The sequence below is a fragment of the Culex pipiens genome, chromosome 3 (genome assembly GCF_016801865.2).
Source record: "Culex pipiens pallens isolate TS chromosome 3, TS_CPP_V2, whole genome shotgun sequence".
NCBI classification, from domain to species: domain Eukaryota; kingdom Metazoa; phylum Arthropoda; class Insecta; order Diptera; family Culicidae; genus Culex; species Culex pipiens.
In genome coordinates, this window is record NC_068939.1 from 109,710,763 (window position 1) to 109,738,663 (window position 27,901).

At 43.0% G+C, this 27,901-nt stretch overlaps 1 protein-coding gene and 1 pseudogene across 4 annotated transcripts; one reads left to right on the forward strand and one right to left on the reverse strand.

Annotated features, from left to right (window-relative positions):
- Nucleotides 1-26,240, reverse strand: LOC120427431 (mothers against decapentaplegic homolog 4). 4 transcript variants are annotated; one of them, XM_052709750.1, is made up of 8 exons: nt 25,370-26,239; nt 13,062-13,493; nt 12,801-12,896; nt 12,508-12,717; nt 11,543-12,383; nt 1,885-2,053; nt 1,693-1,816; nt 1-1,636 (listed from the first exon to the last, which is right to left on the reverse strand). In XM_052709750.1, the coding sequence occupies exons 1-8, from the start codon at nt 25,428-25,430 to the stop codon at nt 1,425-1,427; spliced, it is 2,145 nt and encodes a 714-aa protein (XP_052565710.1). In that variant the 5' UTR covers nt 25,431-26,239; the 3' UTR covers nt 1-1,424. The 4 variants fall into 4 exon arrangements, with proteins under 4 accessions (XP_052565710.1, XP_052565709.1, XP_039448223.1 ...); XM_052709749.1 differs by having other exon boundaries at nt 12,801-12,974; nt 25,370-26,237; XM_039592289.2 differs by lacking the exon at nt 12,508-12,717 and having other exon boundaries at nt 25,370-26,240.
- Nucleotides 25,983-27,547, forward strand: LOC120427438 (26S proteasome regulatory subunit 6A-A-like; annotated as a pseudogene).
- The last annotated feature ends 354 nt before the right edge of the window (nt 27,548-27,901 follow it).

A 27,901-nucleotide genomic window follows, 5' to 3' on the forward strand; every position in this document is an offset into this window, starting at 1 on the left:
TTAGAGGAGCATATTTTTATTTGTTATTCTTTAAAATTTATTAGAATTCATCAGGTCAAATATAATTCTGACGGCGCAATTCCCCTGCGCGCGCGCGCTCACACTCTCCTCACACAAGCAATTGCCAATCTTCCTTTCTCATTACAGTTACCTTCTCATTCAGGGACTAATCCTTGCTTCTTCTTCTACATACTAATGCAAATTACAAAATGTGTGTGTGTGTTTATTTCTAGTGTGTTCTGTCTGTATGATAGCAAGCAAAAAACCTACGCGACGACACCCCATTTGCCTCCCTCGCTTGCGAGTAGAGCAGAGTCTCGCGGGTGCCGTTAATTCTCTTAAAACAGAAAAAAAAGAAAGAGTCTCGTGTTTGTAGAAAATAACTATTTGCCTTTGCATCCAGATGCAGCGCTAACAACTTTCGCAAACCTCGAGCATATTCGTTTTGCTTTAAACGATTTCTTCTTCATTGCACTTGTGATTCTTTCTTGTGTGTTTTGTTATATTTTAATTCATTGTTCCTTTTCAAGACTCATGAACAGTCGCACTCTTCGCTTGCTGTGGCCGCTTGGGTGAATTTAAAATTCTGTTGTCTGTCTGGGTGTGTGTCTTCGAGACTGCAATTTTTAAATGGCATTGATCGTACTTTCAACTTGTTTTGAGAGGAAAGTTCAAGGATCAATTTGCTCACATCAGTGTGGTCTCTGTTAAGGTACCGTGTTTTCCTTTAACAATAACTAGTTAGTCTGAAACATTCAACGTTTTTTAGTGTTTTTATTTTGTATTTTCTGTGGCGATTTTGCGCCGTTGAATACTTAATAAACTATTAGCACGTCTACTCTTTGTTTGCTTACAGTTATATTCTTTTTTTTCTGTGAATTTCCTTCATTTGTTCTATCTGCTATGTACGTGTTTTTGTTGCTGTTTTATTTTTAATTTTTGTATAAAGTGAGTGTTTGTTGTTGTTTTATTTTCATGTCAGAGGTAGTATAATTTGTCGGTTGTTTTTTAAATCTTTATTTAGACTGCTCTTTACTGCGTTGATTTTTGTATGCCTTTGAGTTATTGTTCAGAGAGTTTTTCAGTGTTGCACATTTCTAAACGAGTTAACACTTGCCTTTTGTATTTGCTTCTTTAACCTTTATTCATAGTCAGCGTACTTTTATAGTTTCATTTTGTATAAATAATTTTAGTCATAGTTTAGGTATTTGCCAAGTATACATGTTTTCCTTAATTAAAACATTATGCACTAACAAATCACAAAATAAAAACACTTTTTTCCAAACTTCCAATACTCACACACAAGCACTCATTCAACCTTCCTCTCTGAAGCAGACGCGCTTGCTTCTCACGGATAGCAGACAAAACATTTTCTCTGAATTACTCGAATCATTTAAGTGTGAGTGATGCATCATCCTCGACGCTTACTCGACGGCTCGCGGCCCATCGATCGGCATCTGGTGCAGAACCTCGTCCAGCAGCTGCAGCGCACGGTGCAGATGTACCTCCACCCAGCACGGCGTCTCCTTGATCGACTGCCGCGGATAATCCGGACCCCATCCCTTGACAAAGGACAGCCGCAGAATGCACAGTCTTCGCAGGTCGTCCACTCCGATGCCGGCCGCCGCTGAAATACCTAAAAATTTAATGATTAGTCCACCTTCTATTTGAGCCACGCTCCAGTTCACATACTTCTGGGCGCACCGACGGCCAATCCGGACACGCCGGCCACGGCAGCCGCTTGCATTTGGGCTGCCTTCTGGGCGCTGGTGGCCAACGATTGCATCTGCAGGTGACACTGGCGGAGATCGAATACCTACAAGATAAATCAACCGTTATCAAACATCTCTCCAAGTGTCGAAAGTCAACCACCAAGAGAAGTACCTTTATGCAGGCGGCGGGATAGATTTTGTGGACGGCGTCGCCGGGCGTGCGGCCCGCCTCCCGGTCCAGATAGTAGCTCTGCACGAATACTGAGTGATCGCTGAGGCACCGCAGCCAGACGTCGCCCTCGCCGCGCAGATCCAGCTGAACACCTTTGCCGATGTGTAATCTGTGGGAAGAAGCAAATTGAGGTTGAAAGATTTGAAAAACTACTGTTTGCGCAAAAGTTTTGTTGAGATGAAAGTCTGTATTGGTACATTTCGCTAGAAGGTTCAAAAATTTGGAATCAAAAGTAGGCCTACTTTTAATGACACAGTACTTTTTCGTTTGAAAGCTACTGTAAAAATAAGGCTTTTTTAGTTCCTAAATAAAACTTAAATTTGTATTTGTCTTTCTATCATGACATGTCCTATCATGATCGCGTGTACCAACTTGTCTACAATCTGATAGCAGCCTGTTTTTAGGACCGAGGATCGGTTTAAAATCAAATATATAATAATTATTTAAAAAAACGTTACTTAATCCACCCTTAGGTGGTTGGCGTCTTCCTCACATTTAAAGAGTGCTATCCAAAATGCAAAAGTGCGTAAATAACACTTAAGTACTTATAACTTTTGATAGGGTTGACAGGTTTTCAATGTTTTGGACGCATTGAAAAGCTCTTTTGAATACTTATCCAACGATATGTCGCATGAGAGATCCGGACAGCATTTTCATCAAAATATCTGAGATCCGGCCTCGAAAAAGTGCGTAAATAACACTTAAGTGCTTATAACTTTTGATAGATTTGTCAGATCTTCAATGTCTTGAACGCATAGGAAAGGTCTTTTAGATACCTTTCTGAATGACGGGTTTTCTTACAAAAACCACCCTTTTTACAATCTCACGGACTTTTGTCAAAATCGTTTTTTTAGCATAACTATTGAAGTACTTAACTAAACTGCATAATTTTTAATAGCGACTTATGGGACCCCAAGACGGATCGAATGAGTCCAAAACGGACAAAATCGGTTCAGCCAATGTCGAGATAATCGAGTGACAATTTTTTGATCAACATCCCACCACACACACAGACATTTGCTCAGAATTTGATTCTGAGTCGATAGGTATACATGAAGGTGGGTCTAGGGGGTCTAATTGAGAAGTTCATATTTCGAGTGATTTTATAGCCTTTCCTCAGTAAAGCGAGGAAGGCAAAACACACAATCCATACTTGGAGATCATGTAACTGATTAGGATTACTTGGTCCAAGCGGTACTTGCAGGCCGATGTATTCGGAGAAAATGCCCCACATCTCAGCCGAACTGTAGAGTACCTCCCTGGCTTCCTCTTCCGTGGCTCCTCCGTCTCGGGAGCCACCTTGGCTGCTTCCTGCGGGTTGAGGGCGATCCTTCGATTATCCATCCGGAACTGCTGGCCTCTGCTTCTCCGCCTTCCTTGCCGGCGGTTTTGGTTTCTACGCCTGCTGGCGCCTCCGAATGAAGTCCACACGCTTGGGACAGGTTCGATCCATGGCTTCGTGCAATCCGTTGCAGTTGGCACACCGCTTCGGCTCGGCTTCTTGGACTTTGCACTCGTCCGTCTTGTGGGGATCCCCACAGTTGTTGCACCTGGCCTTGAGGTGACAGTTCCTGGTTTTATGGCTCAGGTGCAAGCAGTTCCTGCACTGGGTCACGTTCGGCCGCTTGTTCCGGTAGGCCTCCCACCGGATGATAGTGCTTGCCACAACTTTCACTGCAAAGAGCTTTTTCAGATTGGTGTATCCCTTGGGGAAGACCACAATGTACGGAGTTTCGTCCACGGTGGACTTTTCCTTCCACTTGATGACATGCACCTCCAGCGCGTCCAGCTTGAGATCCCTTTTCAGCAGGTACTTGACCTCGTCCGGTTTAGTTCATCTAAAAACCACGAAGAACTACCCGATGATTTCGTTCGCTCCGCTGATCGTGCGTGTAGAATTCCACTTTCTTCTTCTTGAGGAGCTCTTGCAACTTGTCAAAAGCTTTGACAGAGAAGCAGGTCACTTTGGTTCCAAATTGGGTTAGTTTGTAAATCGGGTTGAAACTAAATTTACAACTTTCCACTATTGCCATGAGCTTGTAAAAATCCGTGGTGTTCTTCACCACCAAAGGGGGTTGTTCCTCCTCCTGCAGGGCTGGCATTGTTGTTGTTTTCGTTTTCCGCTAGCGGGCTGAACTTGTTGTTATTGAGCACATTCTGCTCCACTTTTCCTTTTCCGACGAAAGCTCCGGTGATCTCAGGGGTCTTATTCCGCTTCCGATTTCCGGGGATGAGTTGGAAATCATCCGTCTCGGAGGTCTCTTTCACCTCCATCCGTCAAACAACTCGAGGCACGCAACGACCGAAGTAACCATCCAGCACTAAAAGAAATCATTAATAGGCAGTGAACCAGCATTCAACTGCTAATCTGCTGTAAAACAGCTAATGTGAGAGCAAATCAGATCTAAAATAACTGCTCTAGCAATAGCTGAAATGCAACTGATTTTGTTCAGGTACTAGCAACACTGCTTATTTTTTCCATTTTACTGGCAACACAGTTGAGGAATAAAAGAGAAAGATTGATGAAAACCAAAACAAAATATTTTTGGCTCGCTCATCCCTCACCGAAACAAACCAGCTGAGCTGAGAAAAAAATTAGACGGCTTTCGGCGCCTCTGCCATCCTCTAAGGAATCTGTCCAGCAAAAGTGATTGTTGATGGATTTTTCCCTTTATATTTTGCTACACCGCAATTTACATCAACAGCTTAAACATAATTTTAATCATGTAAAATACCAAAATTTTATTTAATCTCAGCTGTGACCGACAGCCGTTTTGTTTCTCCTCAGTTATGATTTCTTATTTTACCTGATAAAAATAACATGTTTATTGTTTATGCTGTTAAATTGCGGAGTAACTAAACATTCTTTGGAACAAAAACTTCTGATGAACAGATTTCTAGAAGGATAGAAGTTGGCGTTCTTTGGGCCAGTTCGGTATCCAACGCAAATGGCAATTGCCCCGTGGGAACCACAATGTTCCGAAGAGTGAAATTGATACAATCAACATTTTTGTTCCGGTTCTCCGGACACTTTAAATAAATTTGTTCAAGAAGGTCTTGGCAAGACCATAGACTAATTAAAGACTAAACACTCCGAACAATTTTTTTCAAAAAGTATGACTCATAAGCTGTGAACCGCGAGTACCACGTTGAACCGCACATCGGCTCGCCCCTCGTATGACAGAACGACCTGGCAGCGCTGTTTTTTTCGATTTCGTTTTGTGCTGATTTACGCGCGCATCTTGTTTGTTTTTGTTTTGCTTAGCGATCAAGGCAGGCTGCAAATGAGTCAATCAGCTGTGCAGGGATTTTTGTTTGGCGCAACGAGCGAAATTGACTGGTGTTTGGTTTTTAAGGTAATGTTTAGCTTTTAAAATAAATGCTTATTTTATCAGTTTATCATTGGTGTTCTCTTTTCCAGATGATTGCTGTTTGTCATCATTCCTCGTAAGCGAAATCTGTTCAATACGAACACCTCGATCGTCCGCGACCTTGCCGCCGGATGATTTGATCATCTCGAATCTAGACAACTCGATGGTAACGATTGCCTGCGACACTCTACCAAAGGCCGGATTTTTGGAACCGAAGTGCGCGTTTGGCATTTCCATGCTGTACATTGTCCGTCCCAACACGTTCATCGGTGAGGGTGTCGACTTCGGCGGGTCAACATTTCCGGTCAACATTCCGGTCATCGGAGGCCACTCCGGCCAGACCATTATCCCAGTGAGCTTCCCCAGGACAAGATTGCCACCCTGGCGGTACGCATTCAGGAGGTCCTCAAGACCAAGACCGGTGCCGGTGCGGACACTCTCACGACGGCCTACGCCGAAGCCCGTTTTGCCCTCGCTATGGCCCATGCCATGAACGGCAAAAAGAACGTGATTGAGTGCGCGTTCGTCCGCTCGTCACTTACTTCTCCACGCTGCTGCTGCTGGGCAAGAACGTTCTCGAGAAGAACCTTGGTCTGCCCAAGGTGAACGCCTACGGACAGGAGCTGCTGAAGAAGGACATATCGGAGCTGAAGAAAAACATCCGGAAGGGCGAGGAATTTGTCAAGAACTATGTGAACAAAAAAAAAGTGAATTTCGATCATGTTGAAAAAGTTGTAACCGTTGTAACCAACCATTGAAAATAAACTTTCAAGTGCATGATAAAAATTATCGTCGTTTTTGTTTTCTTTGTATTTACCAAAGTAAAAGAAGGAATTTTTCCCCATGACCCATGAGGATTCTTGAACTTAGCGACTTCGGTGGGTCTCAGTTCCGGGACGGAGTGGGCTTCCTTTTTGGGGGCTCCCTCTAAGTGGAACAAACTGTGCTGACCTCCGCGTACAGTTCGCCTATATAGGTGACGGAGAAGGAGGTGCACTGGGCGGTCGTACTGATTGTCGGTGAAACTGGTTCGGGGACAAATTTTTGTTTGACGACGTTATCGCTGGGGTACAGAATGCCAAGTTGACGGTTCAGGGCAAAGAACTTGGCTGATTTGAGGTTTTTGAAGTAGGTGCACATTCTTGCCTTTCAGTGTGACAATTCCGGGTAGGAGGAGGACGGTTTTCTTCAGCTGAAGCCTGACGGCGGTATTAACCGGAGGTGGCCCGCGCCGGTTTTGCTTGGCAAACCCGACGGTGATCACGTGGATCGTTTTTGGGAAGAAGACGATTAACATCCCACAATGATCTCGATCGAGAGCCGCTTCTTGTCTAGAACCGACCACTCTCGGGATTTCGCTCGGGATCCCCTCCTCATCCGGAACATGGCCCATCGTCCTCATCCGGATCCTGGTTCCGTCTAAATCAAAACAAAAACATAAACAATAACATTGCGCGAAATGTCATGTCAAAGTCAGAGCTGCCAGTTGTTGACATTTCGATCTGTCATGTTTGACAGTGAACCGGCCGTGCCGAGGGGTCATAAAAAGGTTGAGTCATGGTTCAGAGCCCACTGAGTAGTCTTTTATTAGTCTATGGCAAGACCATCATTTGGATTTTTATTTGTGATAAATTAGCTCGAGCAAAAATGATATAAACCTTCCAGCATGAAAAATGAACATTTCGACGCCAACATTTCAAAAAGCATCATGTACAAACCATGCGTTTTGAGAAAAACGCATTTGAATGTTGAGCATCCATTTTCAATTCCCATTTTAATATAAAAGCAAAATAAGATGTTCTAATGATAACAAACGATGAAAAACGTTGCTTTTATTGATACTTGATCATCCAAATTCAATAAAACATTATTTCCGTAATTTTATTTGAGAAAAACAAACATAACTTCTTTTGAAATCACTAACGTCTATATCACCCTGCTGTCATTGAGGGGGACGCTTTGTTATGATTCGTTTTTCTTCGCCGAATGTACATGGCGCTTTGTTCATGTTGCTTTTTTTTCGTCACGAGGTTCATGTAGTCTTTTATTTGACAGGTTGACAGGGCTATATAAACAGGGACTGCTGATGGCAGAGATTTTGTTTATGTTACTTTATTTAAAATCATGATTAAACAGACTTTACTGAAGTAACTTTTGCTCAGTTTTGGTGGAGAGGTAGCTTATTAGGAGTACTTTTGGAATATGCAATAACCCAGAAAGTGTCAAAATGTACATGATGCCTTTTGAAATGTTACCGTCGATTTAAATACTACTGAAGCTGCGCCCGGATGCCACCACATATTAACGCATGACAGCAAAGGTGCATGATTCGACCAAAATAAACATCAACAACACGTTCCTGGCATCAAGTCTCCAACACCAAGCATTTCATCAAATAAATTGTTCCTCCTCTCAGCCGTTTCCTCCCATCAGCTAAGTCGGTAAAGAAGATGTAAACAAATCGAAAATAGAACTGGGGTAGGAGGACGAGAGAGAAAGAGATAACAACATTTTTACATCTCTTATTTGTTTTGACGTTTTGCAGGGCCGGATTAGCAATAGTAGGGGCCCAGCTCTAAAACAGAAATATGAAGTCCAAACTCAGCTGCAAATCAGCTGTAAAAGCGCATTTCCAGCAATTTCCGAAACAATTCAGCTGTTATTCACTGCAGGTAAAGCACTGTTAGTGCTAAACAATTACTACTTTTAGTGCTGAATGGTTACTTGGGGATGCCTTTAGCGCGCACGTCACACACGTCTACTCTCTCAAAGCTGTTTGTTGGGATCTTGTTGTTAGCCATCATACTACCTCGTTTTGAGCGCTATTATCACGGGCTTCTGGATACCCTCCTCCTCATCGTTCGCTTTATGATAAATTTTAGAACACAACAGCTGAACTCAGCATTATCCGTCGGGTCTCCGGCTGCAGGCAGGCGCCAAGATGGCCGTATCTATAGTTTTCACACCAGCATTTTATGAGTAAGACACTTCATGGTGACGTTCCAGATTGGTTCAGCTGCCGGAACATTTGATTGTTGAGCTCCTGATTGATAACCGGTTTGACATCTTCCAATGCGCATCCGTCACCGGAAATGCCGCGCGTCACGCTCCTGACATGTTCGTTGCCTTAAATGCCCCAGCACTACAGTATTTCTGCCAAACTGTGTACAATGGTCAGGGAACTTACCCGGGGTTCTGCGCTCCCGTTTGCTGCGCTTCGTGGACCCTTCTGCTGGGCAGTGGTCACGTTCTGATTGCGAAGGGAGCGCGCCGGAATGTTTCTCCTCGCCCTCGTCATCGGTCATCTCTGCAACGACCAGCTGTCGTCCAGACGAATCAGCGATGGGCTCCTCCACGGCCTCGTCCTGGTCTTCCGTCAGCTCTGCAACGACGGGTTGTAGCTCTGACGGACCAGCGATGAGTACTACGACACTCTCGCCATCTGGAACAGCAGCAACAGGATCCTCCTCAACCGATTCAACCACAGCAGGTTTCTTGTCTCTGAACATCGGCACCACAAGCCGGTTAGGTGCCTCCGCTGTTTTCTGATGATCTTGTCGGTGCTCGTCAAACACCATGTCGCGTTTCCCGTCCGACTTCCTTATCACGGTTCTCGCCTGCTTCGCTGCTAGACTCACCCCGCCCGCGCATCGCCTTGGCCAGTTCACCATTTCGTCCAGAGGTTTCTCATGTTCGCCTCCTTAAGGTGGCCAAACCTACGATGCCACTGCTCGTAATCGTCGTTCTTGGATGCCATCGCAGTAGCACGTGTGCTACCAGCTCCGTCGTTCCGATAAACATCCAGCGCGTACAATTGGCCCGATCGCCGACCGCGGCACACCACAAGTGCACCTCCTTCAATGGAAACTACGCCACCGGCAATCTTCACCTCCATGCCGATGTCCTCGAGCCGCCGCACCGAGAACAGATTGCACTGCAACTCCGGCACGTACAGAACGTCATTGACTACTGCATTTAACCACTTCCCGTTCTGCAGCATCTTCACCCGCACGGTGCCGGCCGACTCTGCAACCAGCGATTGTCCAGATTTGGCCACAGTAATCCGCACGTTCCGATCCAATGGCCGCAGCTCCGCAAAGAGCGACTTGTCTCGCACCATTCGTCCGTTCATCGCAATTCTGGCTCCCTTCCGTCCAGTAGTTCATCGGGGCAGTCTGTTCGCTTGTGACCGGGCCGGCCGCAGCCGAAACACCTAATTTCCCGTCTCTTGCCGACGAACACAGACTCACTCAGTTCTCCATCTCCTGAATCCTGTGGAACAGCTTGCGCGTTCCGCTTGACCTGCTCGTCCAGGATCCTTTTCTTGACATACTCGAGTGTCAAGTCCTTTGGCTCGATCGTCTCAACCACCGTGATTAGCGTGTCGGCAGGGCCAACAGCAGCTGGCACACGATATCCTCCTTCTCCAGCTTGACTCCGGCCGCCTTCAACTCGCGTAGCAGCTTCTCAAACTGGAGCAGGAAAGCCGGAACATCGCCGCCCTCCACCAGCCGTAGCTCCTCGAACTGCTTCTTCAAGAAGAGCTTTCCAGCGATTCCGACGCGCTCGAACACGTCGCGAAGCGCGTCCTAGGTCTCCTTGGCCGACCGCGCGTCTTTCGCGTGGTCGAGCTGGTCTTCGGCGATCCGATTGACCAGCAGATTTCGGCAGCTTCGATCCTTGGCCACCCGTTCCACCCGCAGCGCTCGCTTCCTCTGCTTCTCGTTCGCCGAGTCCGATTCCAACTCCGCCAGACCCGCCAGGTCCAAGGGCGCATTAACACAGTGCAGCAGGCCCTTGTCCTCAAGCAGGACCTCCATCCGGAATTTCCAATTTCCGTAGTTCGTCCCGTTTAGCAGCCAGATTTTTTCCTCAGCCATCTTCGGGAATTTCTTGAGAAAACTTCTGCAGCGCAAAACGTGAACTGGGCCCATAATCTAAAAGGCGCTTTTAATAAAACAATCTTTATTGAACGAGGTTTGAGATTGGAATGAAAATTATTTCTGGTGACACCTTGCCGGTGTCCTATGATCGTTGTTAAGCAGTTGTTAGCGGTTGCCACCAAGCTGCTCGCGGTTGTCACCTAACACCTTTTAAGGTAGGAAGCCTAAAGTCCTGTTTTCTCCTCTTGTTTGTTTTGTTGGGGTTTATTGTCAGCCCTTCCAGTTCACACCACAACATGGTACAGTTCAGAGCTGACTGCATACAATTACTTCATAGCCAAGTGGTGTGAGTTTCTTGGACCAACAGCAGCCAAAGCAAAGAAGAGAGTACTTCGTCTTGCGGACAGCCTTTGGCTGCTTTTATTGTGATCGACGTCCTTCGCCCTGAATATCAACAAAAGTACAAAGTGGAGATCCTTTATATTTCAGTGCGTTCTCGAAACGTGACACTAACACACATTGGTGTTTATGCAAAGGGAAGTCCTCCAAGAACTTCGCCCGGATGTAGTTATCCGTAATTTTCTCTATAAGTTTGAGCAGCAACACTGTCAGACTTATGGGACTGAAGGCTTTTGGCATCGTGGGGCCACTTCTGCCGGCCTTATGTATGAAGATAACCTTAACTTTGCGCCAGCTTCGAGGGATGTCTCGTGATCAACTGAGCCATTATGGTGTCGGCTGCTTTTTGGAGAAAGATTGGAAGGATGCCGTCGGGTCCTGCAGCTTTCAAGGGTTCAAACGTGCCGAGGACCCATTTGATTGAACATTCGACGAGCTAGTTGGACCGACTCTCTTGATGGTCGACACCATACGCCATCTGCAGTCCGGGTACTAGCTCCATCCTCCTCTCTTTCAGTTGATTCTGGACAGTGCGTACTCATGAGTACTCGCAGTGTTTCCTTGTTTGTGACAGTGAGAGTGCCTTGCTTGTCTCTCACCTGTCCTAGACCGTTGGAATGGTCTTTTGACAACGCCTTTTGGGTCGGGTTGCTTCAGACATCGAGCTTATGTCCTCACAGCTCTCGTAAACTCCGCGTAAAGCGTACACCTTTATCGTTAACATCCGTACTTCCCCAAATCGTGTGGTGAGCGTTCGCGTCGCAACCGATGAGGAACGGTTTATTGACAGCCCTACAGTATCGCACAAGTGCGGCCACTTCTGGCGGTGGAACATCGTCCTGGTCACCAGGAAGGTAAGCAAATGGAACATCGTCTTCAAAAATTAATTGCAAGAACCCATAAATATCCGCAAAAAGCCGTTCCCTCCCCTCCCAAGTCACTCACCTCGCCTTTTCGCTCTGCTCCGTTCGGTGCACGTTGCTGAGCGCACCGAGACAGAACCGGTTCCCACCGGACGGATCCACGTACCCGTCGATGGTGACGTTTGGCCGGTTCGACGGTACCTTGAACATTTCGCCGACCTGCGTGTCCAGCTCGAAGTACGCCACCGAGCACCAGTACTCGGGCGCCGGTTGCCTCGACAAGAGCCGCGGCTGGCCGGGGAGGTCCTGCACCTGGCCGGAACCGGAACCGGCACCACTGCCGGAGCCAGACACGCCACCAGCACCACCACCGGCTCCACCACCTCCGCCGCCGCTACCATGCTGCCAGTACTGCTGGTGGCCACCGTGTGATCGGGGATCCGGCGCCGGCGGTTGAATCGATTGCGTGTAGGTGAGTGTGTTCGAGCCGGACCAGGTGGCCGTTCCGGTCTGATGCTGACCGTACTGGCCCGGGACGGACGTTGGCTGTTGTGCTTGCTGCTGCTGCTGTTGTTGCTGTTGTTGTTGTTGCTGTTGACTGTTGGAGTTCTGAACGTAGCCGTTCTGTTGCAGGTGAGGTGAAACGGGTGACGCGGCGGAGATCGAACCCAGGTTTTGGCCCAGCTGGGGATCGCCGGACATTGACGGGTCAACGGAGCTACCCGGATAGTACTGGCCCTGGCCACCGTCGGCGCCCAGCAGGTTGGGTTGGGATGAGTTTCCGATTAGGCCGTTGCCGCCGTTTGTCATTTGAGAGCTCGAGGGCGTCGTCTGGGGAGGCCCTTGGGATTGTTGTGGCGGTGCTTGCGGGGGACGCAACGGTCCGCTGTTTGGCATTCCGACGGGATTACCCAAGACGGAGGCTGTTTTGGGGAGGGGGAAAGGAGATTGCATTAGTTTACAGTTGAATGGGATTCAAATTTGAGAAGGAAATTAAAAGTGTGTTAAAAAGCGGGATTAGTCTCAACAGGTCAAATGTGGGCTTACGGTGTGGTAGTGATGAAGAGAGTCGACTGAGCGCGACGGAACTGACCGCTGCCGCTACTGCCGAAGACGAGGACGGACTCTGTCCGCTCATCCAGCTAGCGCCGCCACCGCCGTTGCTGTTTCGAGACTGCTCCGAGGGTTCCATCTTTGGTATGGGCCGTGGTCCGCTTCCGGGCGGCGGGGGAAACATACTGCCCATTTGGGGTGGTTCTGAACGTCGAACGCAAAACGTAAAAATAAAAGAAATAAAACAAAAGGAACCAAAAAGCGGCCACAAGGAAGTCGTTACAAACCTGGAACCTGCTGGTGCATCGCCATGCCGCCGTACCCGCCCATCGAGGGATGATGCTGGATGGTTCCAATCTCGTTCCCGTCAATGTCCATCGATCCTGAAACGACCGAACCTGGAGTGTACTCGTCTTTGATCAGCCGGCTCGGCCCGGTTTGGAGTGTCAGCCCGGAAAGATCTGCGTTTGTGTAGTACGTTTAGGAAAACAAACCAGAGATTACCAAACTGTGTCCGCGCGCATCGTTCCGACACCGATCAGACTTACCGATTCCGGGCGATACGACGCGCTCGTAGTGGTACGGATTGACGCACACCGAGTCGCACTTGAGATCGAACGCAAACTGGCAGTACTTGACGTGTTTCAGCTCGTTCTTGTGCAGATCCGGCCAGCGCCAGATCCGGGCGTAGATGACGTGGGGAAAGCCCTTCCGGCCGGCAACCTGCAGCCGTCCGTCCAGCGTCCGTTGGATGGTGACGCACTTGCTCGGGTGGGCCCCGTTCGTTGTGATGGCCGTGATGAGCGAGTCCAGCTCGTCGCGCTTTTCCTTCAGCTTCTTCACCAGCGATTCGATGGCCCGCTTGGAGAAGCCCTCGCTTTCGCCGCCCTGCCGGTGGCACATCAGCGAGTGGACGATGCTGAGACAGGCATCGGCGCTCGTCGGTGCCGCCGTCGGCATCGTGGACATGTCGCGGACGACTGGAGGAGGAAAGGGGAGGAAAAGAGACGCATTGTTATCGTAGGTCATTTGAAGATCGTTCAGGTTTAATAAGTATCATCGTAACCAATAAACTAATCAATCGAGGTAAAACAGATAATCGTAAATTGCATTGCATAAATGAGGCTGTAAAAGTGCTTCCGTTGTCTATCAGCAGTAGCATTATGGCTAGACGTGATAAATTGCAGATATCATGTTTTATCAATTCAATCTTTTTCTTGATCTTTTGATTCCATACATTACGCTTTTATACAATAAAATCATTTCTACAAATACCTTTCCAACAATATATAAACTGGCTATAGTTAAACCGATACCTAAAATAAAAAATCCATCTAATCCTAACGATCTGAGACCTATTTCTATTTTGCCATCATTATCAAAAGGTTGTGAAATCTTGCTGAAGGATCAAATAGTTCAATATGTTACATTCAAAAAACTTATCACACCATTTCAATCTGGTTTTCGAGAACACCATAGTACATCCACCATTATTACAAAAGTTTGCCAGGATATAAATGCATCATTTGATTCTAACTATGTTACAGTACTTATCTTATTGGACTTCACTAAAGCCTTTGATTTAATTGACCATAGAATATTTATAGATAAACTTAAAGAACAATTTCAATTTTCTAGTGATGCTTGTGATCTTATGAAAAGCTACCTGAGTGACCGTTCACAATTAGTTCAAATTAACGGAGTCCGATCTCAGTTTAGGTCTACAAAAAGAGGTGTACCGCAAGGTTCCGTTTTTGGTCCGTTGGCGTATACATTATCCGTTAACGATTTGCCTAGTTTTATAACTCATTGTAATAAACAATCTTTTGCGGATGATACACAGATTTACCTTTCTTGCCCAGTTGATCAGCTTCCTAACAAAATAACTCTAATAAACTCTGATTTATCTGCTATTTCTCGTTACTGTAAGGATAATGGACTTGTTTTAAATACTTCAAAAACAAAAGCAATAATTTTTTCCCGTCAGAATACAGTTCTTCCTCACTTACCTCCTATTCAAATCGACAATGAAAATGTAGAAATAGTTGATGAATGCTTGAACTTAGGTATTAAAATGAACAAACATCTTACATGGGAGGATCATGTATCTCTAATAAAGAAAAAGGTCTATTCAACTCTTCGAACTCTAAATTGCCATAGACACACATTATCAATTGACACTAAAATAAAGCTAGTACACACACTATTAATGCCTCATTTCATTTACGGCAATGTTATATTTTCTAAAATGAATGTTGACACTGAAAGACACCTACAAGTTTGCTTCAATAGTTGTATCCGTTTCATCTACAATTTAAGGAGATTCGATCATGTTTCACAATTTCAAAGGTCAATTTTTGATTTGTCTTTGAGCAAGTTCTATCAGTTTCAATTGTTGTTATTTTTATTCAAACTTATAAATTTCAAAGAGCCGCAATATCTTTTCGAAAGTTTAGTTTTCAGTCGTTCAAATCGCACAAATAATATTATAATACCAGTTCACCACACTAACTTTATGGGAAATTCATTCGCAGTTCGAGGCGCACGTTTGTGGAATGATTTGCCGCATAACTTAAAATCTATAACTTTATTTAGTGAATTCAAGCGTAGGTGTAAAGAGCATTTAAAAAATTCAATTTGAGTTTTGTTTTGGTTTTTGATTAAGCAATGCCTTGTATTACACACTCTTTTATAACTACATACACAGCTGATAATCAGTCTTAAATTTATTACTGAATTCTACTTAAACAAGTAATTTGTCGTATTATCGACATTTTTATATCTTTAGCTTATTTCGTTTTAGTTTTTAATTTAGTTTTTAGTTTTAATGAAACATAAGGTCCTTATCATTTAAGTCAATGTATACAAAAAAGGTTTTACCTTCGGTATATTGTTGAAAAATAAAATACAAATACAAATACAAATACAAATCTTTATTTGCAATTTTACATTTTAGCAACTCGGATTTCTAGTAAGGTATTTTTTATTCACCTTAAGGGTGCACAGATCCAGATATTTTGGAAACTAATGATGGCAAAACAACTGGACAGTATACTGCCGTTCTACGCATAATTGTCTCATGTTCAAAAAAGTGCAACTGAGAAAAACGCGATTGAAATTTTCCGATCGATTTCTATGTTTCTACGCATAATTGTCCCGTGGGTCCCTATTCGCTCTATAACCAGAAATACCAGAACCAGAAATAAACCAGAGTGACAATAAACTTGACAATAATTATACAAATATCTATTTTCTTACTGAAAAATTCAATAATAATCTGATATTTGGCAATACAAATTATTCAAAAATATGGAAAAACAAATATTTAAGAAATTTCAAATAACAAAACAAATAGGGGAAATATACCCATTTTAATCACACTAAGCCGTTTGACCAATTCTCATCACTTTTGCCGTTTTCCGCTATTAAATCAACATTTTCAGATGTATCAACAATGAAGAGTTGCCTGCTCACTTTTTTTGAGCTATTTATTACTTTGAAACAGTCAAAAACACTTTATTTAAGCTGTAATTCATGATCAAAGTGCTGATAGGCCGATAATAGAAAGAGGCTGAGAAAGGGTATAGTTCCCCTATGAAGGAAATTCCAACAAAATCTTTATTTTGGAAATCAAAAAAAAAAATGACGAATTTAAAAAATATATATTAAAGAGTTCGATTTGCGATGCCTTTTCGTCGGGTCGCAAAATTTTTCGTGTCCGTCGTCGGTGTGCAATAACAACAAAACCTTATCATACCATTTCAGCTCGTGAACATCGTAACTCGTCGTTCGCTTCGTTAATCACTGTCTAAGATTAAACCATTTCAATTAAAAGTTAACAGCCGATAAATGGGAAATGTCTCATCCGCAGCATCCGATTGCTTGCCTTGAGAATAAAACAAAATACCGTTAAACAAACACTATGATTTTGGGTCGCATCAAAATCTTCTATGATGAATCCTGACCAAACACCTTATCCTACTAAAAAGTTTTCAGGTTCCTGGCGCTCGTGGGGTGTAAGCACAGAGTAAATCAGCTGCCCTAGTAGCAACCTGCGCTAACTAACATTCCCGTCCCTTAAAATCGAGATCTAGAAACTGACATGGCGGGCGCCGTTGGTGGCCAATGACTGTTACCTATTCGCAACTGATCTTGTTTTGGCAATCTTAGTGTTTTATCTTTTCAGCGCATTCATACATGCTGTTGATAAGGAAAACACCACTTGATTGTCGAAGCCTATGATCAGTAGTGCTGAAAGGATATTACGGTTCTGTTCAGCAACGGAGGGGCAACCATGGGTGGTCTCTCATGCTCATGCTCATGCTCAATTAAAAAAAAAAAAAAAAAAAAAAAAGAAGTTGAAAATTCGAAACCTAAAAAATTAAAAAAAAAATAGCAAGTCAAAATTTCAAAAGTTTAATAGATCTGATAGGGGAAATATACCCATTTTAATCACACTAAGCCGTTCGACCAATTCTCATCACTTTTGCCGTTTTTCGCTATAAAATCAACATTTTCAGATGTATCAACAATGAAGAGTTGCTTGCTCACTTTTATTTGAGCTATTTATTACTTTGGAACAGTCAAAAACACTTTATTTAAGCTGTAATTCATGATCAAAGTGGCGATAGGCCGATAATAGAAATAGGCTGAGAAAGGGTATAGTTCCCCTATATAGAAATTCGAAGACACATATTTACGAAAAACCCGAAATTCTAATATTCAAAACCCTAGTTTTTCAAAAATTAAAACAACTCAAAATTCCAGAAATTCCCTGGGCTTTGTCATAATGAGTGTCATAGGTTTGATGCTTGTTTGGCAAAGAGTATGATTTGATTCGATGTGGAATTAAAATCGAAGTGTTCAGTATATTGCTGAAGCTTCCATTTTTACACATGGACACCACTTCATGCTGCGAGAACCCACTTTGGCGTAGTCTCAGGGCTTAATCGATGGCCGGTAAGCTGTCATCGAGACAAGGAGGTTCTCTGATAGTGGAAATATCACATTTGTACAATGAACCGCTACATATGTGATTTTTCCCTATCTTAATGTGGGTGTCAGGTTAGGATGCGGGTTTAAAAAAATAGTGATTGTAGAATTTAGGATTTTAACTATAAATATCAACTTTTTATACTTTGCCTTTAGTTATTCAGGGACAAAATTAGTAACAGTGAATTTAGTAATTCAATCAGAATCGGTGATTTTCATTCAAGTAGCATAAAAACCATTCTAATTTGTCAAAATTTTCATAGAGTCTCGATCAATCAATAGTGAAATGATATCGGACTAAATTCGTTGATCTGTTGAACTAACGGTTGTCGGATTATGATTGTATCGACCATTGTTGCGAATCGAGGATCTACTGAATTTTTCTGACGAACAAATGGTCGTCTCTTTTTCAATTCACGACTTGTAAAATATCAACTGTTATTTTTTTTTGTTTTTTTTAAAGTAGCCAGACAGGTTTTAAAAGAAACGTTTTTTTTTGGTTAATAATTAAAATGTCGGGGATTTGAGATAAGAGTAGCTTTCGGATAGGTTGCTTTAAATCTTGTATTCAATTCATGTTAGGTAGTTATCCGCAAATGAATATTTGGACTTATATGAATAATTGAACATTTTGGACTTATGAATAACACACAACTGTGCATTTATTCTAGAGTCAGATCCATACAGCGTCAGTGTTTATTTGGTCGAAGTGTACTAATTCATTGGCAGATCTGATTCTAGTTGTAATGTACGACAAGACTACTGACGGACGTGACAGGACGAGGGCCCAGTTTAGAGGTTTCGACATCAACGATGTGCGGCTGGATCACCCTCCCAAAAAAAAAAAAAAGCTCAAAATTCCAGAATAAAAAAGTGGAGCTCAAAAATTTCAAAATTTAAAATTTTTAAAATAAGGCCGTTTCCCCCTTCCCCCTCCTTCAAAATTGGTCTAAAAAATCAGGGAGCAAACTTTTTTTTTTTCAAAAAACTTCCAAATTTTAATGAAAATGAAAGTCAAATCAACTGAAAACAATCTAAAACGCATTTTTCTGCATTGATAATCGTATTCAGCATGTTTGGGCTGGATTTAAAATATTTTCTAATTTCCCAAATTTCTCATTTTCCAAACATCAAAATTTCCTAATTTCTGAATTTCCTAACATTAAAATTTCCTAATTTCCTTATTTCCTGATGTCTTTATTTCATTATTACATAATTTCATAATTGCCTAATTTCTTAATTTCCTAATTTTCTTATTACCAAATTTCCTAATTTCCAAATTTCCAAATTTTTTAATTACCTAATTTCCTTACATCGATTTTGCTTACATGTTTTCACGAAAAGGACACGCAACATTTCTTGACCGCGTTCCTTCCGATCTGCATACCGTACTTAAACGTCAAACTAAACCTAAAAAATGACAAAAAGTCAGAATCGACCAAAAATTACATGTGACAATTATGCGTAGAACGGCAGTTTTGGTCTATGAAAATGATTGTATTTGATCAATAAGGATGAAATTCGGTCAGAAAATAGTTTATGGGGTTCCCAAACATGTGCAAAAAGAAGCAGTTAAAAATATTGTCACATCTCCGAGAAATTTGATCTGAAAGTCTTGGTGTGTTTATCTGTTGCAATTTCTTCTGTCGCGGTGTGTTGTTACAATTTTTTGGTACTAAGTATTTTATAAAAATTTAACAAAAGTGCAATAGTAATATTTGTGTTAATCCTTCAATCATTCCATAAATTGAGTGAGGGCTCGACCCTCACTTGTTTGAAGAAAATTGTGAAGATTGAAAACAATAGATATTAAAAGAAATTGTACTGTATAAAGAATCAATAGTAAAAGAATGATAATTATTTTATGTTAAAGAATAACAAGTAAAAGCTTCATGTAGTAAGTAGATGTAAAATATAAAGATAACAAACAAGCTTACATTATATCTAGAGTACTTTTTCAAAAGGTCCTATGTGCAAAAACCTCAATCTGAGAAATTTGATGATAAAGTTTTGGTGCACATTTTTAAATCCCATTTAAACACGCTTGGGTATTTTTCGATTCTGAAAACGCCCAAATGGGTCTGGAGTAATGCTTTTCAAGTGTACATTTCGGAATTATATAAAAGACAAGATTACACTTAGTTCTGACGCAATTTGGTTCATACAACCTGTGAGTGCACATAGAACAGGTTGATAGAACAATTTTTGCACATAAGACTTAACGCATTGGACTATATTCATATGGCATTGCGCATAAAACTTTATCAAATAAAATTTAAATCTTGATTAAAAAAAACAACATTTTTGTGATAATAATGTATGTCCAACTCTCTCGCAACGTGTAGACAACAGCTGACGAAGAGCATGAAATATTTCAATGCTTCCAGCGCGAGAGGAGAGAGAACCCGTTATTTCCCAATGAGCCTTCTGTGAGATGGGTGGCGGGTAGGATAATTTACGATGCCAAATTAACCAATGCGCCAATGTAAACAATCATTATTGTTTACTTTGGCGCATAGGATAATTTGACATGGTAAATTATCTTATCCGCCTATCGTGCTGTTAGCGCACATACTACATTTTTTTAATCTATCGTTTTTTAAAGTTTTCGGTAAAAATATTATTTAACGGTTATAAACAAGTGTTTCGATAGCCCCCCAGCAGCACAACTTTTATTCCAAAGTGGCGGATTATCTGGAGGCGGGCTAGCGCGGATTCCCGGTGATGTACATCATGCGCGAGCGGGACCGCACCGAGGACGCGTATGGGTTGCTGAACGAATATGCCGACGATGGAAGGAATACTATTGCCGACGCCGGCTCTCTGTTTGATCGATTTTTTGTGAGGGAAGCAAAAACGTCCGTGATCATCTTCAACTGGCGATTAAACAACAGACTGGAACGCAAGAGCGTCATCACCTAACGGGAAGTAGTCTGGAGAGAAGGTTACTGCTAAAGAGGTTGAGACAAAGGTTGGAGAGGAGAAAAGTGCAGCAAAGGACGGGAAAGGTTCGCAGAAGGAACCGGAACCGGAGGATGTTCAAAACCCATAAGATGATGCTGTCTCGAATGAAAAGGCTTAGTCTGAGCAAATAGATTCACCATTTTTGACTGTATTTTTCGTAAGGTTATGATTTACAAAATGTATAACTAAATTTATTGACTTTATTTCATGTTGACGCAACATATTGTACATGTGTTGTCGCCATTTTTGCACTGGAAATCTCAAAGAGACCCGTTGGATGTTTCAGCCGGACTTCCGCTTCCTTTTGACACGATATGGTCATTCGATGGAGGTACGTGTTGATCACGATGTAATCGGCACCAGCTTTGAAGATGTCCAGATGAGTTTCGGTGACCGCGTTCGGGTTGGTTGCGTTGTATCTGCTACTTCACTGCCCAGCATGGTCTGGCTAACTTGCTTCGACAGATGCGTCGAGTAACCTCCGTCGATGACGATGTACTCCGGGGAGAACAACGACGGATTGGGGGTGAGCGATCGGTTGAACCTGCGGTAATGAAGGATACATGATGTTGATTTAGGAGCTGCCCTGAGATCCTTGCATCAAATAACATCACCACACCGAAAACCACGTTTGAATTCATTGTATTTTTCGAATTATGAGCAAAAATATAAATTTATTGACAAAACCACGCAAGTGTTGTTAATTTCAAGTTTCTTAAATAAGCTTTCCCGAAAGTAAGATTGTTTGAAAAAGTTTTTCAATGTTTATAATGTTACCAGGAGCTATTACGAAGGTAATCAAACAACATCGGAACCTCAAATCAATTTAGAGACTTGGTGGTGGAAGTGTTAAATTAAAATCCACGTTTTAGTTGTTTTGATGCTTATTTAAAAAATAGTGTCTTATTTCAACATATTAAAACTATTTTCAAAAATGTTTGTTTTGGTAAGTGACTATTTTCATAAAAGTAGTCTAACTTCATGGAAACTATGTTAGAAAGGTCCCTTTAATCATTTATTATCTCCCTTCAACGTTTTATTAGACAAAATGGCTTGTTTTCTAAAGTGGCCCATTCTGCCCCGCACCCAGAAAAAGTAGCCGAAAAAAACATTTTTTTAAGTGGCTCAAAATTAGTTTTAAGCTAAACATTTTCATCAACCAGGTATACAACATTGAAGGGAACATCCCAAAGCATAAGCCTACTTCTCTGAATTCATAAATTTGTATGTTTTTCTATGGTTTTAGGGGCATTTTACTTAGGCGGGCCATTCTGCCCATCCCCCCCCCCCTGCCCCTAACGCAGTTCTTAAGCTGGCTGATGAGCAGCTATTAGGACCTGTAGAGCGCGGAGAGTCACAGGCGATTCTTCAGCGAGGTAAGTTCGCTCAGATCACCAGCCAAATCTTCCGTAAAACCAGGTTGTTTGTGGCTGGCTGTGAGAAAAGATCGTCGCGACGACGAAGCCGCAACGCACTTGTCGTAGTGTCCATTCTGGAACTGAAAAAAACAACAGCGTGCACGGCCGCCATGCGACCGCGTATTCCGTTACGGTGGCGCTGCTCCAGCAGGACGATGGATGCCCTGCGTAGTCAGGAACAACACGTCGTGATCGGAGCGCTTCTGCAAAGCCTTTGTAACCCAGAATAATGTACGGTTTGTCCGACTGGATCCACTTGGTGATCAATTCTTCATGAAACTGATCGTCTCCTGCAGCGTGACCAGATATTTCTGCGTCGTACGGAAATCACCACGAATCGAGAGTTCCTTGAGTGCAATTTGTAAGATTTCGCCCCACAAGAAACAATGACCAAATTGGGAATCAGCAAACTCGTTCAGTTTACTGGAAGCGGCCACACTGGAGTGCCCCGCACCTTAGACCAACTTCATTACAAAAATCAGCGAACCAGGCACTTCAACTTGCACCTCGACGGAAATGCGCCGGGAACTAAACCGCCGCAACCTATATGTTTCCGCCCGCTCCGGCGGCCCCAGAAACACTAGTCTCAGCAGCTCGTACATTTTTGGATTCTCGGACACCTTGTCCCAAGAGGCCCAGACGATCTGCACCTGCGTGCGTCATTATGAGCTCGTCGTTGGCGAAGTTGTTGATAGCCGATCCACCCGGCAATCTTAATGTATTCAACGTTCGTCTTGAGGATCTCTGACGAGACCATGACCACGAAGCGGATGGCTTTTTTAAGGTTTCTAAAAGCGTCCTCTGTACCACGTCCGCCGCCGTTTGGTTGGTCGTTGTCGGGGGACCAGGTACCGTAAAATAGTGCTGCGGGTGATTAAAAAATAGTTTAAGGTTAAGGTTTATGAAATTTAACAGGATAACATTTCCCTCCTGGCCAAAAGGGGGGATGTTTTCTGGCCTTCCGGATGTTTTTGTCGGTTCCGTGGCCATCCGGAAGGCTTCCCTGCGCAAGAGGGATTATGCTTTTTGGCCATCCGGATGGCCACGAAACCGGCAAAATTCATTCAGGCGGCCAAAAAGCATCCTCCCTTTTGCACAGGGACACCTTCCAGATAGCCACGGAACCAAGAAAACCCATCCGGAAAGCCAAATAATAGCCACGGTACCGGCACCCCAACCCGGAAGGCCAAACAAATATTCGCCCTCTTGCACAGGGACGCCTTTCGGAGCCGATCCCATGGTCCAGGAATCATCTTTGGGAATCACGGTAATTTTCCACCCTACTTACCGTATTTTTTTGTTGCCGCAATCCTTCGCCCTCCGACACTTTTCTTTTAAAACTCAAACAGTCCACAACAATGATCTGTCCGCGATCCTATGAAGCAAAACAAAAAACATATTTTATGCTGTTTTATGAGTTGTTTTGGTTTGTCATGCTGGGAGTCGTATCCGCCAGATTCGAGAGAGAGAGCTCATTGGTTAAATTTCGCTCTTCTCTTTTGCTGTGTCAGGCATTGAAACATTTCATACTCTCTTACAGCTGACGTCTGCACGTTAACCGGATCCTAGACAAACATTATTTTTAAAAAGATATATGGATATAAAAAAATCTATCATTACTTTCTAATTATTCAATAAAATGCGTACATACGTCGTTATTATATTAGCGTATGTGCATAATGATTGAAATATATTTAAAATTGTACATAGGTTGATTTGTTATTGTCGTATGTGCATCATTTTACTGAATGCACATAGGACACTGAGAGGTAAAACGACGTAAATTATTTTGTATAAAAATTTAAGAGAATGCTCATAGGTTATTTTGCATTTCGCTAATATTTTTAAAAATTAAATACTTAGAAGAAATCGGGTTTGAGGATAGTGTAGTTTCGGATATGCAGAACGTCATGCATTGAATAACTCAGTTTGTTTACTTTTGGCGCATAGGACCTTTTGAAAAAGTACTCTAGATATAAATGACAAGTTATAGAGCAGATGACAAATTATTAAAATAGATGAATGAATAAAGAAATCGATAAAGTTTAGGCAAATGATAAACAAAATTGAAATTGCTACCAAATTAAGAGAAACTATATTTGTTAAGAAAACACACAGTTTGTTAAAGCAGTAATAATTGGGTCCTAAAATTAAGCTTAAATTTTTGATACTATTGTTCACAGCGATAAAGCTTATTTTTCTGAGTACAATGACCCTTTGTACGACCACAAAGAGTTTAAAATGGATTTTTAAATCAATTTTGAAAAATTAACCTCGCGGTTCTTCTTGACAGAAAAGTTCCTACTTGACAGCTCGATCCAAGGGGACCATAGTTGATCTATCGAAAAAATGTTGTCTTGTCATTTTTTTTTGCATTAAAATAAAAAAAAGTGATCAGAAATCGTTTTTGATCGTGTTTTTTACCGTTGTACATAAAAATTGACATAGGGCTTAAGTACCCAATTGGTCAAATAAAGTGGAAAAAAGAGTGAGAGATAAGATAACCAAAGGGTATTGAAATAAAAAAAGCGGATAATAAACGGAAGCCGTTTAAGAATGTCAGTAAAACAAGATAGATGGTAGATAAAAATGGAAACCCACGTTCTGCGATGCTCAGGTCCATCCACAGCAGTTGACTCAACATACTGCGAATCAAAACAATACCGTCTACAACCACAAATTACTTCCCTTTCCCACATTGACGCGCCCCTTTCTTCTAGCTGTCTCGACTCTGACCCTCGCTGGTCAAAGGTTTTTGATCCGTTTCCACAGGCCACCAGCTAGGTCATCATGAAAACCAAGCCAACGTGGAGGTAAGAAAATAGGATACTTGCAAGGAAACAGAGCCATACTGGGAGCCATAAGGATGTAGTTGGGCTCCTTCCGGGATGTTCCTCACCTTGGCGTCAACCGACGAGTATCATCAATATCATGTACCCTTTGCCTGCTTTATTATTCAAGCAAGATAATCATTTCTAAATGCTGTCTATACTTTGTTTTACATTTTGTTATCTTTTTTTAAAATAAAATAAGAACTTGAAATTAAATAGGAAAACCCATTCTTTCTTTATTTTTCAAGCAAGGAAATCAGTGAAGAGTTTTTAGCTATAAATGCTCTCTATGAAATTTTGCCGTTTTATTATGTACCTGTATTCAAAATATTTTTTTTTTTAATTTTACGAAGTTGGACTGGGGGTTCCTTTGTCAAAATAATTAGAACCGTATTTTAAATATGTTTGGCCATCAGCGCGACCTACGCCGTTGTTTGAAAAAATATGAGGACGCAAATGAAAAAAAAAAAACTTGGAAGTTCTAGGGACCTAAATTTTATACAGTTCTTGTAGCATAGTTAAAAAGCAGACAAACGCCAATAAAACAAAAACACCGCAAAATGGGTCAGTAAATGCAAAAATGAATTTCATGTAAGAAATTTTTTCATCGTTTCATTAAATTCCACGTACTACAAAAAAAGCTCTACTTACTTTCCTGCGCGGGCGGCAGCCCCGCCGCGTACAGATGCGCTCCGCCGGACAGCCCCACCATCCTCTCAAAGTCCTGGGTAAGACCCAGGTTACTTTTGGTATCCACCTTGGCGGCTTTTGTAGTTTAAACAACAATAATCAAATTCAGCACTTTTTTTAGGTTCTTGCAGAGAAACACTTCCTGTTGCTGGTTTTTCTTCCACCGGAGAAAGCGACCCCCACCGGTGGAGTTTGGACACACACACGCGAAAAGGAAAAAAAAAACTGCTTTCTCCTCGTCGAAGCAGGAAGCACAAACAGCAGCAACTTTGTTCTTTTTTGCTTATGTTATTGTTTAACAGCGCTGCAGCAAAACAAAACAACACACTGCTTTGTTCCGTCTATTTACACTTCCAGGGGACGGAGCACAGGCCCTGGCCGCACTTTCATGAGTGCATTAATTATTCAATTTTGCTTCCCGTTGTCCCCGTTCCGATGGTGACCTCCTCTGGCCACGGACACACCAAACCGTGCCCTTATTTATTTAATATTGCGCTGTTTTTCCTCCTCTTTCTTTCTCTCACTGGCTAATGTTGTCCTCTTTCCTACTGCTGCCTTTACGGAAGAATGAAAAATGTTCGATCCCGCGGCCCACGGCTCGAAAATCCGGAACGAGCTCCACCTAAAGCCTCCGCCGATGAAGCAGCATGGCGCGGCCACACTCGTGGAGGTCTTTTCTCACACCAGAACCTGGAACTTTGCTTCTTGTGCAAATTTATCCGCGACCCGAGAACCGAACTCTTTGCGAAACCGAAAACACTTCCTTGAGCGACGGATTGGGTTTTTAAAATGGCGAATTTTTGCTGCTGCTCCTTCGAAATCACAGTCCGTCCTGTTTTTGCTACTGGGAGGATGGATCGCACTGTCTCGCTTGCGCTTGCTGCTGATGGTCTGCGGGTGTCAAACAAAAGTCGTGTTTGACAGATGCTGAAATGCTTACACGCTAAGAAAAAGTTGATAAAAAATGAGTCTTCTGCACTTTCCGAACACGCTCATTTCAAATAACTCATAGCTGAGTTATTTTCACACAGATTTCATCAAAAAAGGTAAAAAAATGCAGTCCGACGACCATCGAGATATGTCGTGGCAATTTGCACTTCCATTCGAAAAGTTTTAGCTTTTTTCTACAGTGTATTCCCCTAAAGCTAAGAGCAAGATTGTCCGTTCGACGCAGTGGTGAACGCAGAACGCTGTGCCAGTTCGATTTTTCCAACAGCTGTCAGTCGAACAATCTAAAAGGGGTTGCTTTGTTCAATGGTCGATGACTGGCAGGCTATCACGAGGTGGTCACTCCAAATATATTGCATTTATTTCATAAGTTGATCCGTATGTGCATCCATATTCACGTGTATACACGACTCCTCTATGAATTTTATTTCAGTGTTTTTACAGCTGTCATCACAAACGCGCGCACTGCTGATTGTTTACAAACAAAAAAAAATCCCTTCAATTTTGCTGTTCTCCGGCCACATTGTTTGGATTGCAAGGCACGCTATGTTGAATTCCGAGGAGTATTCGGGACGGGATACCAAGTTCAGTAGGAACCGATCGAGCTGCTGGACGTGAACCCGCAGGAGACGGAAGACGACCATGCGGTAATGGTGTTGGACTACCAGCGGAAGGGAAAGCGCCCCGTCATCAAGACGACACGACAGACGTACTTTTTGCTCGTGATTGGCCTGGTTGTTCCGGAGAAGCTCAAGCCGGGCGATGAGAGTGAACAAGGACTCGTACGTCGTACCTCATCCTGGAGACACTTCCGGCCGAGTATGACGCGCGCGTCAAGGCGATGGAGGTGGACGAACGGCCCACCGAGCACTACTCGGACATTGGCGGGTTGGACAAGCAAATCCAGGAACTAATTGAGGCCGTTTCGCTGCCGATGACGCACAAGGACATGTTCAAGAACCTGAAATTCATCCGCCGAAGGGAGTGCTGCACGCTTTCGGCTGGTACCTGTGTAACGCAAATAAAGTCGACCTTCCTGAAGCTGGCCGGCCCGCAGCTGGTGCAGATGTTCATCGGAGACAGTGCCAAGCTCGTCCGGGACGCGTTTGCACTAGCCAAGGAAAAGTCGCCAGCGATTACTTCCTGCACGCGATTACGCTGCAGACGCATCTAACTGTTTCATATGCATGTTTTAAATTTATTTGACCTAATTTGGTCACCTGGAGTTCAATGAGAGACGAACATTGAAGTTACTTGGATTTTCTTTTTATTTGTGGTTTCAGCTGTATTTTTTTGTATTGTTAAATATGATGAAAAAAAAAACAATAATCATGGCGTACGGTTTTTATTTGCCGAATTTGTCATTTGTCTGACCATGTGCAGAAGCACCTTAAAGATGCGCGCGGGATCCTTCTGCTGGAGGATTTTGTAAATCCACATTATTGGCCTTGTCCTTCGCTTGAACTCCATCCTCCGTTTCGTTCAAACATTTAGACTTTTAATCTTCGTAACCTCGTGGTCACTTCCAATCCACGGCAGCGACCG

Bases quoted from the DNA above. Each gene is read 5' to 3' on its own strand.
- LOC120427431 (XM_052709749.1), bottom strand. From the start codon at position 25,430: ATGGTGGGGCTGTCCGGCGGAGCGCATCTGTACGCGGCGGGGCTGCCG. The intron at 12,975-13,061 runs GTAAGTCTGATC...ACACAAACGCAG, and splicing joins CGTCGTATCGCCCGGAATCG to ATCTTTCCGGGCTGACACTC. The intron at 12,384-12,507 runs GTAAGCCCACAT...TCCCCAAAACAG, and splicing joins CTCTTCATCACTACCACACC to CCTCCGTCTTGGGTAATCCC.